Source organism: Onychostoma macrolepis, chromosome 19, assembly GCF_012432095.1.
Source record: "Onychostoma macrolepis isolate SWU-2019 chromosome 19, ASM1243209v1, whole genome shotgun sequence".
Taxonomy (NCBI): domain Eukaryota; kingdom Metazoa; phylum Chordata; class Actinopteri; order Cypriniformes; family Cyprinidae; genus Onychostoma; species Onychostoma macrolepis.
The window spans coordinates 11,617,685-11,634,526 of record NC_081173.1 but is presented as its reverse complement, the minus strand read 5'-3'; the positions used below and the strand labels follow the sequence as shown (position 1 = coordinate 11,634,526).

General features: G+C 36.0%; 1 protein-coding gene across 5 annotated transcripts in view; it reads right to left on the bottom strand.

The window, feature by feature from the left end:
• Positions 1–16,021, bottom strand: part of spire1a (spire-type actin nucleation factor 1a) — a 43,807-nt gene extending 27,786 nt beyond the window's left edge. For 2 of the 5 annotated variants that reach the window (XM_058754109.1, XM_058754110.1), the window contains exons 1-2: positions 15,454–16,021; positions 11,567–11,598 (exon numbers count right to left, since the gene is read on the bottom strand). In XM_058754109.1, coding sequence (XP_058610092.1) covers positions 11,567–11,598; positions 15,454–15,766 — 345 coding nt within the window. In that variant the 5' untranslated portion in view covers positions 15,767–16,021. The remainder of the gene's footprint in view (positions 1–11,566; positions 11,599–15,453) is intronic. The other 3 variants (XM_058754111.1, XM_058754112.1, XM_058754113.1) reach the window with 2 other exon arrangements.
• Positions 16,022–16,842: the final 821 nt, after the last annotated feature.

Below are 16,842 nucleotides of genomic sequence, written 5' to 3'. Positions count from 1 at the left end.
GTAAAGTGTGATGGTGCAGGTCGTATATCTCTAGCTGTCTTTCCGTCCACCATTTTTAACTTTCACGTGTTCACTAGTAAGAGATATGACGTCATGTAATACTCACCGATACAACACATCACCCTCTGCTGAAATAAAAGAGGTAACTTTCCTCCGCCTCATATATATATATATATAAGCAAGGACTAAAATAAAGCAATGTATTTTAAAATCATACTTTTTTTTTTTTAAATCACGATAGTTAGGTGAATCGATTTTTTTGTCCCATGCCTAATATATATACACACATCATTTTATGTATATGTAATAATAATAATAATAATAATAATAATAATAATAATAATAATAATAATTATTATTATTATTATTATATACAAATAGATTATTACAAGAAATAAAAAATAATAAAAGATCATAATCAATATATCTTGTTATTGTTTCTTCCTTCCTATATTTTAATAATAATAATAATAATAATAGTAGTAGTAATAATAATAATAATATTATTAATAATAATAATAATAATAATAATAATAACGACTATTATTATTATTATTATTATTATTATTATTATATACAAATAATAGATTATTATAAAATAAAAAATGAATAAAAAGATAATATTAATCAATATATCCTGTAATTTTTTTCCTTCTGATATTTTATTATTTGTATATACCAATTAGTAAACCTATTGGACTAAAACTGTGATTCTGGCTCATTGATTACAGAACTGAAAGTCTATAAAGAGCAAGGGTTGTTTATATGTCCATTAGCCAAACCAGCTAACAGCCTAATTCAGACAGTTATTTACATCCACACAGACTTTTCAGTCTCATTTCAGAGAAAATCCAGACACCTAACAACATCTTGACAATAACAAGAGCTGTCTGTCCATCAGACACACACAGTTGGGTATGGCTCTGCTTCCTCTATTGAGTTAGCATGCCAGTGCCTTTACACAGATGTGGGCAGCAGTCAGCTGTCAGCTGAAGCATCGGCATGTGGCTCAGCGCGCGCACACACACACAAGCACATGATGCATGAACGAATGTGTGCACAACCGCATACATAAGAGGCAATGTGTGTCTGTAACCACTTATCAACGTGCCACAAACAAACAGCCTTCATATCAGGATATTCCCAAGACTTTTTTCTGAACATTACAGAAACCTTATTAAGAGGACGTCAGCTGTGCCAAATCGTCCAGGGAAGCATAATCAATAGCATAGCCTGTACGGAGTCCAATCACATTATGCAAAAGGGAGGGAATGTTTCTGGATTATTTATTAATAGATGACTGACCCTGTTAAGATGGACCGTCTAAAACACAGTGCAGATGAGACAAGATGAGACAGGCTCTTCATCACTGTTCATTCACACCACTTATTTCTGTCTATTCACTGAGGGGCTATTGCACTAATCACTAAGAAATTAACATCAAAACACAAAATGAATTTCTTATGAAGACCAAAACCATTCATTAGTTGCAACCTCAGACTCATGCTATTGATTAAGGCATTAAGCAGCAGACAAACTTGATATCCTTGATGTTTCTGATTACTTTGCATTACTGTTGTCAAAAATATTGATACACATCAATTCTGATGTGCAGTTCATGATCTGGTGTTTTCAGAGCGGCTCAGTTCACTGTGAATGTAGCTTAGTAAAACTAACTCTGCATGTGCTATGAATTTAACATAAGCACCAGGTGCATTTTATTTTCCCAACATTTCCAACATTTTGAGAACAGGTTATTACAGCATTTCACTAGATTTTCAATAAGCATTTGTAAACCTTTTTTCAGAAACATCTGCCAGAATAAGTTTAACTTTGGTAAGTGAATAAATTACATATTGTGATTTCATTTCTTTAAACTAAAATATTAATAATATACTTATGTAATATTAATCTACTTTATAGTGCATTGTATTACAGTAGTAATATATTTCTTAGAATAATAATAATTATTATTAGTAGTAGTAGTATTAAAAAGTCATTTTAATCATTTAGCAATTTTTACATTTAAAATAATAATATTTTGCATATACACATTTGCAAATAAATTTATTTTGCATTTATATATTTCTCACAGTTGTAAGAAAAAGGAAAAAACACATGTAAACAAAATGTAATAATAATAAAAAAATATTATAAAATTATAATAGATACATTTATTATTATTATTATTATTATTATTATTATTATTATTATTATATAATCCCACTCAGAGCTATTAGTCCAGAGGAATCTCAGAGTTTCAGTTGATAAGAAAGTACTTTGACTATTAGATACTGGCCTTTAATTTTGTAGCAAATTAAATATTGTTATTTTCAAGGTATTAAAGTTAAACATTTCTGTATCACCACAAACCCTGCTTAAAGGGATAGTTCACCCCAAATTTAATTCTGTCATGATTTACTCGCATCATTTTCCTATGTATATAAAAAAAAGAAAAAAAAAGGGGAAAAAAAGAATGAATGAATGAAATAAAATGAAATAAAATAAAATAATATAATATACTATGGAAGTCAATGGCTACCAGTAACTGTTTGGCTACCACAGTTCTTCAAAATACCTTTTTGTTCAACAGAAGAAAGAAATTCATACAGGTTTGGAACAAAATCAGGGTGAGTAAATGATTCAGTGAACTATCCCTTCAACATGGCAGATGTTCTCTTTTTCTTTCTTGACCTAAAAAAAAACCGGACCACTCAGTCTGCAAGATGGAACATCCCAAAAGACTCCAAACCATTCAAAAGTGTTTCCATAGCAACATTCCATTAATAGTTATTCATTCACCAAGTGGGTTTCCAGCGCTACCAACAATAAACTACATAAACACTGGTAAACCTCTGCTCATTTCATCTCACTCAAGATGATCTAAGCAAACATTCCCATCTGAGCAGTCTGTGTGGGTTTGACTCCCTCTGTAAGATGAGACAGAGATCAGTGATGGTGGAGGGAAAGAGGTCACTCATGTGGAACTGTGCTGACAGGAGGGAACCAAAACATTCCGCCACTTCTTACACACATATAACACTGCAGCTCTACGACAAAGAATATGAACACACCTGGTTTGACCTCCCACCTCAACTAGTTCAACTGACTTTAGAGTGATATTTCATCCAACTCAATACATCTAACTTCACATTATGATGCAGTTGTTTTCCTTTCTCCCGAGCTCTATCCGTCTCTCACACTACACAAAACAATGAAGACACAGGCTACTGTTCTCAGAGCGCTTCTCACATGACATCACTGCTCCGAGGCAAAGCTCCTTCACCATTTTCCCAGCATCATACGGAGATGAGCCACTGGACATGACCAGAACAATGCCATTCTTCTCTATTTTACACAACCGCATCATGTTGAGTTTTTGAGAATCAACTCAGGGCCAGATTTCTGGCTACGCATGCGGAGCACATGCTTCAAGATCACAGACGCCCAGAGGTCCCAACCACACCTTGATAAACTTACAGTAGCTGCTTCACAATCACATGAATCTAGTTGAGGGGGAATGACAGTTGTGCCCAAGGGTCCTGTGGTCTTTTGTTCCAGCCCTGGATAAACTATATGAACAGGGTGAGAAATTAACATTCACCGCCAACCAAATGTGGGAACTTTGTAATGTAATGTTGAACATTCCCATTCATTAGACCTTGTTTTGCCCATATACTGAGATTTTTTTTTTTATCATTTCAATTGCAAAGATAAAAATATGGTAATATGACAATATTGTGATTTTAATCATGTAAAGCCTGACATTTGAAATAGTTTGAAAAATCTATTTTTATATATTTAGCTTTTAATGTAATTATTTATTGAATCTTTAGAAAAAGAAAGTTTTATTCCGAGGCCCAAACTAAAGAAAAAATATGCAATTTGGTGGAGCGGTGACCCGAAAGCAAGATAAAATTCTGATATTTAGATCAATGAGATTTTCATAATAGCAGCAGACTACTTGCATAAATATCAGTTGTCACTATATCTTTCAATGAAATTTCTTAGTAAGATGATATGTAAATGCTTAGTTTTATGATCAAAGCTTTGTACATTTGTTAAATCACATTTTAACGTGGCTTTTCTAAAAATGACTGATAATCAAGTAAACCTAAGTTGCTTCAGTCAAGTAAGTGCTCATCTTGAAATATTACTACTAACAATGTTTTATTCATGCCTTTGTTTTAGAAAAATCTGTAAAAATATCAATCAGATGACAGAAGGCGTGTAGTAGTTTGTGAACACCAGGATTTTCAGCAAGGTTTTGATCATGTTGATAATTTAGAAGCCTTTGCTATTCATATGACATATGATAAAGTAGACTTTGTAGGGTTAAACATTTTGCAATATTCTGGATTTTGTGTAGCTCACTGTAAATGACGTCAACAGAGCTGATTTAATGTCAGCTTTGCCACACTTGGTTAAGGCTAACACTATCTTTGAATGGTGGTGTGTGAGGGGAATCCTCATTTTCATGACCTTTTAGAGTATTTTATTATTTTCATACGACGCTCCTGGCAAATCTCATCAGTCATATCCACATTCTTCATTCCTTCCTTCCATAAGTTTGATTTAAACACCTTTCTGATTTCTATCTCCAATGCTTTCGTGATTTTTTTTACCAGCTTCTTGGGCAAAAAAAGTACATTTCAAGAACACAAACTGGATTTTAGGGGCATGTAAGAACTGTTTCCAAGGAACATTTGGATCCTGAAGTACAAGACACCCACTGAGCGCTATACTGGCACAGAGATGACCGGCTACAAAAAACACTATGAGAAAGTGAATGAAAGAGAAAAAGTGAACGGTTACATAATGATCTGGGCTTCATCCAGAGCCCTGCAGCAAGGTGGACATTTGCTTCCCGCAGACGAACACTGTGACTCACTGTCCCGTACAGAGACTGACAGGGGATGACTTGTGCTACGGTTCTAATGTTGGGAAAAATCACACTCCCTTACCTCTCTATGACCTCACTCAAGCATCTAAGGTGGAAACGGATGGATAATCCATTCAGGGATGCTAAGAAACACTGCATTGTCCCTTTTTTGCACAGCATGACAGAACACAATGTATCACTGTGCTATAGCCTATACTTTTTTCTAGACTTCAATTGTTCACTACTTTCTTGCAAATATAGTGTAAATCTTACAGTTTCTTTACAATAGCTTAAGATACAGCTCATAATTGTTATAAAACAGTGCTTTAATCCTATTTGTATTGAATAAATATTCACAATATACACTACTGTTTAAATGTTTGAGTGCAGTAAATTATTTTTGTTTTTAATCTTGAACAAAATATATCATGGTACATCATTCACGCCATGTTTTCAACATTGATAATAATAGTAAGAAATGTTTCTTGAGCGGTAAATCAGCATATTAGAATGATTTCTGAAGGATCATGTGACACTGAAGAAAAAAATTACATTTTAAAATATATTAAAATTAGGACTGCCAAACTGATTAAATCGCATCCAAAATTAAAGTGTGTGTTTACGTAATATATGTGTTTGTACTGTACTTATATGTATATATAAATACACAGTGCACACACATACATTAAGAAATATGTCTAATATATATAAAAATATAACTTATTTTGGATGCGATTAATCGTGATTATTCGATTTGACAGCCCTAATTAAAACAGAAAACAGCTATTTTAAATTGCAATAATATTTCACAATATTGCTGCTTTGAAAAAAACATTACTGCCTCCAAACTTTTTCAATACTGCTATGTAGCTGCTATCACTCTCAGCAAAACAGAGCGAAAGACAGCAATGAAGAAAAAGCAAGTAAAGATGTCAGATCCAGAACCCTGGTGAGCTCAAAGCAGCAGACTCAATCTAACAGACGATCTGTGTGAGGGGGCCGGAGACCATGTTTCATCAGAAACCTAAAACCATTAGTCTCACTCTGCTGTTCGCGGCCCTTGAAGTCCTCCGGGAAAGGATGTGGTGGTAACTTTATGAGGTTGACTCATGGCCAAACCAGCAGAAATCTCATCAACTTCTCTCAGACAAAGCCATTCAGCAGTTTAGTTAACCAATCAGTGACAGAAGCCAGAGAAGCAACAGGATAGGGACGCACAAATCTAATGGTGAATTGCCAAAGCAGATGTGTTTCTTAGGGATATTTATCAGTGTTTGTTAGTTTGTTTAATTTTAGTAATTTGCATGTTACGCAATCTAAGAGGCTCTGCAAGACAGGAGCCATTAATAACCCAAGGTGCACATGCATGGTTGGTTTATGACTGATTAGCCAAACATTGATAAATCAGTTCTTGGTTTGATTTATAACATTTATTTCACACCGGATGGAATGATAATATTTAAAAAGTGTGTCAGGACGAAGTTCAAGAAATGTAAAGAATAAAACTGATTCTAGACTGACTTCACACATCTTACATCACACACTCAAGTGATCTTCCTCAGCTGACTACAAAGCATGGCTTTATGCAAATATGTAGGGCTGTCACAGTTATAAAACTTTGTCTGACAAGTAACTGCAATTAATGCTTTAATTATTTATAGAACATGCTTAAATATGCAAGAATTTCACACTGAATTAGGAAACTTATAAACAAAATTCATGATCATTTCCAATAGTATTATAATAAATTAATAAATATAATATTTTTATTACATCATATAAAATGCAAATTATATTACATTTAAAACACTTTAAAAAACAATCATTTGATTTAAAAAAATGTTTTATGTTTTGTTTTATCATCGCCATACAGTAATATGACAAAAATAAAACAGTTTTTCTTCACTTTCACATGCTTTTTATGGCGCTTTATTAAATTAAACCACACTACACTGAAAAGAAATGGTGTAGAAACAATTTTCATTTAGAAATGGCCAGTAAATTTCACAAATACAAAGAACCATCAAGTAACACATTGAATTAAACATGATATTTTGAAGTAGAAAAACTGAAATGGTATTTTCTTGTAAAACATACTCCAATAATCTTTGTGTACAACACTGAAACAAACACATAAAAAAAATATAGTGTGTACTTCAATACTGACTTAAAATTATTCCCCCAAATAATCACCATTATATCAAATAATAATATATTGGGCGATTATGTAATAATCATGACAGACCTAGATATATGGGTCAAGATTATGTCTGACTAGAGATCAGAGTCTTCATGTCTTGTTCTTAAACTGTAAACCGGCTGAAATTCAGAGAATCTTTCAGAAGGCATGGGACAACATAAGAGAACATGTAATTTGAGGTTTATTACGTGACTAAAAAGTAATGGTTGTGCGTAAATTGGCACCAAATGCGAATAGGAAAATTAAGGTTGTGCGTCAAGGCTGTGTGTGACCAGGCCAAAGTACTCACACATTCTATCTCATCCTTACACACAAACACACTCACACCGTCAGCTGAGGAAGGAAAGTTATGCAGCGAGGTGAAAGAAACAGGCTTTGTGCAGTGATAAAGAAAACCTCCGGGGATTAAATCACGAGAGCATCAAGCTCACAGCTAACAAACAAGTTCTCCAACACCACACAACAAAAAAAAAAGAGAAAGCGAAAGCAAGATGAGAAGTATTTTAGAGATGGATTGTTAAAAAACATCAGTCAATGAAGGGGAAGTTGTATTGGGAATTTACAAGAGTCTCAACAGGTGTTTTACAGACCTTCAGCATTCCTACTCCTCATCCAAAGCTGGTCTAACAGCAGCCTCTCCCTCAAGACCAGAACCACAGACAGGTAGTATGACCTGTAGCTTAAAAAAAACTCTCATTAAGAGGTCTGATAATCCCACTTTAGCCACTGAATTGGTTCTTGGGCCTAATCCTCTTTGACTGTGCACCTTGGGGGAGGAAACACAGTGAACCTCACGATTTTTCATTAAACTGCTATGCCTATGGGTCAAAATGTGTATCTTTCATCTTTTAGTGCTTGTAGGTCATAAAATCTTTAATGATCAGTTGGCTGATGCACACTGGTGAATATAGAAGCACTTGGAAACCCACAAGTTTCTCGTTCTGATTTTGATGGAGTAGTTTGTTTTTAGCTGAAGGTCCCTGGTGAGAAGCCAAGGCATCTAAATGTGATCACTATTCTCCTATTTATAACGTGTTTGAGTCCTGCCAATAGTACTGAGTTAATGGGAAAAACTGGGTCAGCTCGCCTTATTCTGTCCGGGTGAACTGCCAAAGTCCAGAGTGGGCCGGATGAAGCCCAACAGAGTGTACTTCCCCAATCGACAGCATTTTGGAGAAGGATCGATATGATTCTGCATTGATAACTAATGCTTAACTGTTAAAGGGATAGTTCACCCAAAAATGAAAATTCTGTCATCATTTACTCACCCTCATGTAGTTTCAAACCTGTATGAATGTCTTTGTTCTGCTGAACACAAAGGAAGATATTCTGAAGAATGTGGGTAACAGAGCAGTTCTGGGGCACCATTGACTTCCATAGTATTTTTTTTTTTTTTTTCCTACTATGGAAGTCAACGGTGCCCCAAAACAGCCTGGTTACAAACTTTCTTCAAAATATCTTCCTTTGAGTTCGGCAAAACAAAGAAATTCATACAGGTTTGGAACTACTTGAGGGTGAGTAAATGGTGACAGAATTTTCATTTTTTGGGTGAACTATCCCTTTAACTATTAACAAATAATGGTTATTTTGAGACAGATTACAGCTGTCTTAAAACTGAAAAATCATCCTGTCCTGAAACATTCTGTCTAGCAAGATGTCTTCATCTGGTTGGTTTTTGAGGGTATAGCACAAATGTGACCTTCACTGCCTATGATATCTGGGTCAATGACACAAGACCAGTGTTGTTATTGTTAACCACTAAAACTGTTTCCATTGAAGTAAAGCTGTAATAAAATACAAATATTAGATGAAAACTAAAACTTGAAAAATTTCGACAAAAGGTTTGGAAATAATCATCTTGTATTAGCATTTTTTAGAAAAAAAGTAATATTTTAACAATATGTATGTTAGCCCACATGACATTTTAGAGTCATTAAATTTAAACCTTTTTTTTTTTAATTTGGAAAACAGACATGAATAAATTGACTGTAGTCTCATCATTGACTCTTCCACTAAGAAATAAGTATTGCAGCAATAAAAAATAAAAAAGTCACTTTGTCATCTCTTAAGCTCACTTGAATCTGTTGTAGATTATTAGGTGGAACATTATGATGCCTGTCTGAAACCAGATTCCTTTGGAGGTACTTTCATGCAAAAACACTACCACTCACTGGGCAGTCGGTTTGGGACACATCCAGAGGGGGCTGTAGTTGTGGCCTGTCTGTGTAGAGGCAGTGCTCAAACGAGGGCGAGGTCTTAAACATGCATACTGCAACATCACATGATCGCTGAGCGAGAGGTGCAGTCATGCAGAACAGAGCACACACACACACACCCTGTCTCATTACTGCCCTCAGACAGTGTAGGCTTTAAGACTGGGAGGACGCCTTAGCCCAAAGCTCTGATCTCACGGAGTGTACACATGAAACATTATGTTCAAACAAAGATTCTGTCATCCTTTACTTACCCTCATGTTGTTCCAAACCTGCAAGACTTTGTTTTTCAGTGGAGCACGAAAGGAGATATTGAGACTGTGGTGGTTGCTCTTTTCCATGCAACTGTCCCTTCGCAGGGAGCTTGATTGGCAGGTGATCTGACCAATCATAACACTGAATCTGCCATTTTGTCCGACAAACAAACCAGACAGGAGAGTAGATTACCTTAGGTGGACTTGAACTTGAAAAATGGTGTATACTGATGTCTTTCCGCAGTTAAAATAAAACACTTCTGATGTTCATTCATATTTATTTTGTTCTGCAAGTAAATATGAAAAGATGATGGGTTCACGTGCCAGTTGAACTGAGGTGCTACAGCGATCTATCACGACACATTAAGCCACAAAACGGTGTGGTTTCGATTTCTTTAAATTTAAATTTCTTTTGTTTCATACCAGAAGTAACCTGCTCTGTCTTGTCTGTTGGCAAGTTGTCAGTTTTCTCTTTGCTCCGTAATGTATTTATCACTGCGTGAGAACATGATGTGTAGCGTGGCTTGTTGGACATAGCAACTAAGGGAGGCGGGTCTTTGTAAAGGGTCAATTACAATGAAGGAGGACTAAAGTTTTAAAGCTTCAAAAATGAAGTAGAAACACTATAAAAGCCTTCTTAAGCTATAAAACTTTGTTGTTATCCACTGATAATTGTTTAACTCGGGAACCAATTTGTTACCAAATATTTCATAATTAGATCATACAATTCTATTTTAGTATTATTTATATACTATTATAGTAATCATTATTTTGAATTAGCTTATATATATATATATATATATATATATATGTATGTGAAGAGTTCATTTGCAAAAACAGATAATTCTGTTTTTAACAATTCTCAGAAATCATGTTTTTTCATTGTGCATTCCAATTAATTGCATGGAAAAGAGCAACCAGCACATTATTCAGAAAGTGTTCCTTTTGTGTTCCACGTAAGAAAGCAAGTCACACAATTTTGAACAACATAAGGGAGACTGAATTTATGGCCGATTTGAATTGCTCGCATTACATACATCAGCAAGGAACAGACATCATTCAACTTGAAGAACATTCAATTACCAAAAGTTGTCACATGGCTCATGAATGTTTACAAAATGGCTTATCTTTGCTATGTATTGTCTGGATAGGAGAAGAGATAGTGTTTGTGTGCAGAACAGGCAGGGCCCTGCTGCTCTCCTCTTTGAATATCCTCCCATTCACGGTCACGAGTCTAGCATCTAGTGCTCTGTTGATAATCTCGTTCAGAGAAGGCTCCGAATGCATGCATGCACAGCCGCATGTGTTCTTTTTGTTTGCGAGTCTGTGTGTGTGTGTTGCTGTGTGGGCGCGTGCTTGCATGTGCGCATCCCTCCTGTGGACCCATCTGTTACCGCTGAAGGCGTTTTAAAATCTATCACATTTAGCCAAAAGATCTTCAGTATTTTTAGCATAACACACAGCACCTATATGTACAGAACTCTCTTGTTTACTAAATCAAAAGTCAGTAAATATGTCTTGTCCTGTTCGGCTCGGACAGCAGGAGATCTCTTGGTGCTGAAAAGCTTGGGAAAACTATTTCCAAATGGATTACAGCAAAGCTCTGGCTACTTCCCAAAGTGGCAGGGAGCTTTAGAGACCAAAACATTCAATCTTTGAGGCAGGCTGAGATCCACATGGTTGTCACACCGACAAAGAACAAACAGCTAATGAATACCATGAAGACAATGAGGTTGCCATCGACGCAAACTCTCCTGAAAACCACTCTCACTTAAATCTCATTCACAAGGATCCACGCCATGAACACAGACAGCAGCACAAAGTCAGCAAAAAAACAAACAAAACCTGCATCTAGAAACCTTCAGAAACCAAACATACTGAGATGAAAACTAGCTTTTTCCTGAGGATGGCTTGTCAAGCTGATGCCTGAAACCAAATATAGCAACAGAGTGACTCATTTCTCTCAAAAGTCAAAAACCAGTCTGGCACCTCTACAAAAGCGAACAAGATGACTCACCTCTATTGATGAACTGGGCGGGATGTGTTTATCTGTAATGGGGAGGAGAAAAAAGAAAGAAAAACAAATCAGATATGCATTATCATACTAAAATGTTTTAAATTCACATACCACAAATCATTCATTTTTCACATATGTTACAATTTTCTCTTTTTCAACAAGCTTGACCATCTAGAGCTAGATTTTTCCAATTCTGGGTAGTTGCTAATGTGTCAAGGATTGTTAGGTGGTTAACAGTGTGTTTGCTAAGGTGTTCTGGGCAGTTGTTAGTGTGCTGCTATTGCGATTGTTGGATTGAAGTTGCTATACTTCCAATGCAATAGTACTTTTCCTGCGGCCTTGGTTACATCAGTATTATTTATGTATTTATTTCTATTGTATGAGGTCAATCAAAACATTACAAGCTTTTATTTGAAGCAAAAATTTATTTTAAAAGCATTTAAAATATACAAAAGGTACAAGGTACAAGACTGAGTTTAATGGCTTTGATGCAGGAAAGAACAACAACAAATGATATAATCGAATTACAAACAATGGAGAAATATAAAACTATTGATGTTGATTATGTGTTTGGAAATAATAGCTATATTTTAATTTTTTTGCTAAATATGCACATATACATAAATATTGAAGTAGTTTGAGAGTGTAGGGAGATTGACTGTTAAGTCATTCGCAGTGCTTCACGGGAGCAGGTGAGGGCTAAAGAGTTAATTTGGCATGATTTTTTCTGATTCTATGATTGGTGCGATTTCTACACTGGATGTGGCGCGGTGCAACACAACAAATCCCCGACAGTAAAATGCTGCCGCATTCTATTTATGATGTATTGACACAAATTTCAAATGATTTTCGTTGGTTGCTTTGTTGCGTCCAGTGTAGACAGAATTTAGCTGTCGCGCCCAGTGTAGACACGGTGTTAGTCTGTCTTTAATGGTTTACAAGTAATTATTTTTTTTTTTTAAATACATTTGGTTATGGAGAAAATAAATAAAATTTTTACTTCAAAACCTGACTGTCGCACTCTATTTTATGGCTAGAACTGGTGGTTGCTAATGCATCGGTATGCGGTTCATAGGATGTATTGAATGGTTTTATTGGTCCAAGTCAAAAGAGAAAAGGGTCCAACTTTCAATGCAAGTCTATAGAGTTTTTGGTTTGTTTTTCATTCTAGCCAAAAATCAGAAAAGTAAATATCACACCTCAACATGCCACATGATTTGAGGTAACATTCATTTCCGAAGAACAGATGATGTGGGACGAGATAGGCACTTAATTTTAATGCATATGATTATGCAATAATAACAGAGATGCTGACCGCAGCAAGCACCGTTAATTAACAGCAGAGGAGTGTGCAGTATGGGTTGCAGCCATGAATAAATTTAATAGAAGGGAAATTGACCGTGACAAACCCCCTTCCCCCATTTCTATATTACACTGAGGGACCCAGGGGTTCACCTCAGACAACCTTCACATGAAATATTTCACTCAAATCTATAAAAGGCAGACAGAGACGCAATTTGTGCCCATTAAGCCTGAGATACACAACATCTACACTGGGGTTAGAATCATAATGTCTGTCTTTTAGCCCTTCCTTCGGTGGCACTGGAGGTATAATGTTACAGCGTTAAAAGAAAGAGCCTCCTCTGGGATTGGCTGAGACCCAGAGTTCATTTCTGCCCCTAATGAATGAACCTAGTGTCATTGCAACGGCAACTTTCAACAACTGAAACTCAAATATAACTGAAAATGTGCAAAGACATCTGAAACTGAATCCTCTTAGAGTCTAACCTGCACCATCAGGACACGAAAGAGGTGTTTTTGAAGAGGTTCTTTTGTCTTTTAGCGCAAAACATATGCATTGTTGTATGAAAAGAGACAAGTACTGTAATATTATCTTCCAATAAAAATGAAAGGAGATCGCTGGAAATAATTCATCCTTTACATTGTGACCTTGTTACCATGGAAAGCCATTCACAAGGATGTTGACTCAATAGGAAAGTAACTAACCAAAATTGGGACAAAAAGGAAAAGGTGCAAACCCATGCTGCTAAAAATGACTCATTTGAACAAATATTCATATTTTTGAGCTTAGTCAGACAATTAATTAAAGCTACCAAGCGGATTACTAAATATGTTAATGATCGTGTATTAATATTTGTTCATGGAAAATACTAGCAACAACATCTGTAACAAATAAGCAATATATTCTGATGCAATCACAACACCTTGTAGGACAGAAAGTGAAAGCGTTATCTATCTCAGATTAACCTATATCTTAGGCTTCTCAGATAATTCAGAGCTTACACTTTCAAATTTCATAGTTGGAATACATGCTATTTCCAGGGTTGCAGCAACTACAAATCAAAAGAAGACATAAACATCACTGAAGCATTGCCTGGAGCTTGGAGGCAGATGTTGGTCCTTATTTACACATCAAATCTCTAATAGACTCTCAAACTGTTTTGCTTGGTTTGACGGACAGATCTATTGACCAGGGACAGACCACGACTGAAACTGGCAGGTTCACAACCCACAGTCTGATATCATAGGTCAGTCAGCGTAATTTGAACGTATCCACATTTGCCAGGCCAGCAAACTTCCCCAGGAGAGTATAATTCAGCAGACCATGTTACATAAGCATTGATTTTCCTGTCTGATAGGGACCATATGATCTAATTACTTGCTTGACATTTGGCATTACACTTCTATACTTAAGGAAACAGGAGATATATCTCTTCTCTTCAAAAAAAAAAAAGTTTGTATGAAGAGGCTCATGGACTATCAACTGCATGTGATTGTCTTGATATAAATTACTTCAAGGAGAAGAAACCTATGGATGTGTGCTTTGGAAATTAAATCTCAGATGAAGATACTAGCGACATAAAACAGCAAAAAGATCTCAAATAACTGACTATCATGTCTAAATCCTTGTTAGGGAGATGAAAGGATTGAGACATTCATCCCAATAATTACAATTATAACCAGCAGTGAGATTGACTCCCAAAGGAGAAACAGAGATGGATGCCAAATCCAAAAGCCTGAGGCTAAGGAACCCAAATGAGATAATGGTTGCAAATGTAATTACACTAGTTCTGTCTGAGACATCCCACTCTCTAAATTAATTTTTTGGAAATGACGATTAAAAATAAATAAATAAATAGAAGCCAGTTATTATCTATATTCAAAGCCTTGCTATTCATTCTCACATTGATATAAAATAAATAATTTTACCCAGTAATCTGATGGTATATTATAATTTCAATTGGTTTAATATTATTCACTTAGAACATCCAATCCACTAAATATGATTGGGAGTATAACATCAGAGCTGTGTTTAACACATTAAATGTTCTACATTTATCAAACTTGGCACTGTAGAAATATTGCATTCTGAACAATACATAAACATTCCTAAATGTTGAATCAAGATGAGAAGTATGCATGATATCACACGAGTACGAGGCCAAAGAGCAGGTCCCTTTTGTTGCCCTCATGACTGAAGGTGCTTATGGATGAATCCATCACATGGCCCCATTGTTTACAGTGGCACGATGGTCGCCACGATATAACTGTTATTATAGAGAGTAAATGGTTTGTATTGCACTGAATAATGGTTGAAACCCATGAATTGCTAATAAAATCAAAGCATATGATATACATACAATTATATATTTAAATTCTTGAATAAAACGCCTAAATTAACCGGCGTAAAGCTAGAATTGAAGTGTAAGTACATCTCTAAATCTGTCTAAAATCCGAAATGGCCTCCATTGATCATAATTTCGCTTATAAATAACGCGTCTCAATGCCATTGCTGTTTAGCTGGCTTCATGCTGCGCCATTTACTGCGCATTTACTTGGACTTCTCATGTAAACATTCAGTTTACCTGGACTGCTCTGTTGATATAATTTCACAGTCCCGTCCTTCCGGATCCTCACATCTCCAGGACCCGCAATCCGTCCAGGTGGACTCCCACCTGTCTCTTTCCGTCTCTGTTTTTGCGTTAACCACCTGCAACACTGGTAACACACGGCCCAGGCTTGCTCCTCATTGATGGGCTGACTGTACAGTGTTAAAATCTCTTCCAGACATAATTCATCTTCCCCGTCCGTACAATCCATACTGATGTCTTCAGGTTTCGCTCCATCTCCGTGATCCTGGAGAGCCGACGGTGAGATTAGCATTCCTTCGTCAGTCATTCTTCTTCTCCAGACTTCCCGAGAGCAGGAAAGACGGCGTTACGATGATAAAGAGGCAGGAAAGGTATGTTTACGTTAGGTCTGTCATCTAGAAGCAGCGCGCGTGCCCTCCTCTGCTTGCTGTCTGTGTCGCTAGTTCTGAGCTCGCGCTGCTGCTGCTGTTCGACTCTGTGAGGCGCTCGGAGGACTTTTCCGCATGGTCTCAGAGTCAGTCAGATCCCCAGCCAGGTGTGTCACAAAACAAACTGCCAAGAAGACTTTTCCCACATTTTATAATAATCTAAGAACTTTACAATTAGCTAAAACGCGTAGCCAGAAATGGTTTGTTTACAGTGTCTAATGTTTAAAAAACAACAAACTCCCTGAAACATCTGAAGGTTAATGTAAGTAGGCTACATATGTTAAATCTAGACATAAATTTGGATGAAAACGTTTAATTTAAATCTAACTGTGAACTTTAAATGTTAACCCATTAAATGTAAAATTATTTGGTTTGCAAATATGCTTGGCGCCAGTCAAATGATTGAGGAATAAACCAGTAAACATAGGCTTTGCACCAATGGCCTGTGCTAAATTGAAATAGATTAACATTTAGTTTTAGATCGCCCAATTAAAGCTGATTCATAAATAATTAGGCTGCTGTACCCTTTTCTCTATAAAAAAAAAAAAGGTGACAACTCAAAAGGTGACTCCATTTCCTCAACCAATTAACAATGAGTAACAGCTATAGTAATTGAAATGGTAAAAGCAAAAAAGGATTTACGGAGGTAAAGTAAAATATCATGTCTGGTTTATACTTTGATTTGCTTGGTAATGGATAGTATAAAACTAAATTGGTAAAAATCTTAAACAGCAGGAAAGTCATTGAAGGTTAACAAGCACGTATATCTGTTACCCTTAATGGAAGAGGTTTGAAACAACCTGGGCTTTGTTTCCCAAAGGCATTGTAAACCTAAGTTGATCGTAGCTCCATTGCTTTCAATTATGTACTTACGATGCTTTTGGGAAACGCAGCCCAGGACTCTTCCTAGAGCTGGCCTCCTGGCCAAACTGAACAACTGATGGAGAAGGGCCTT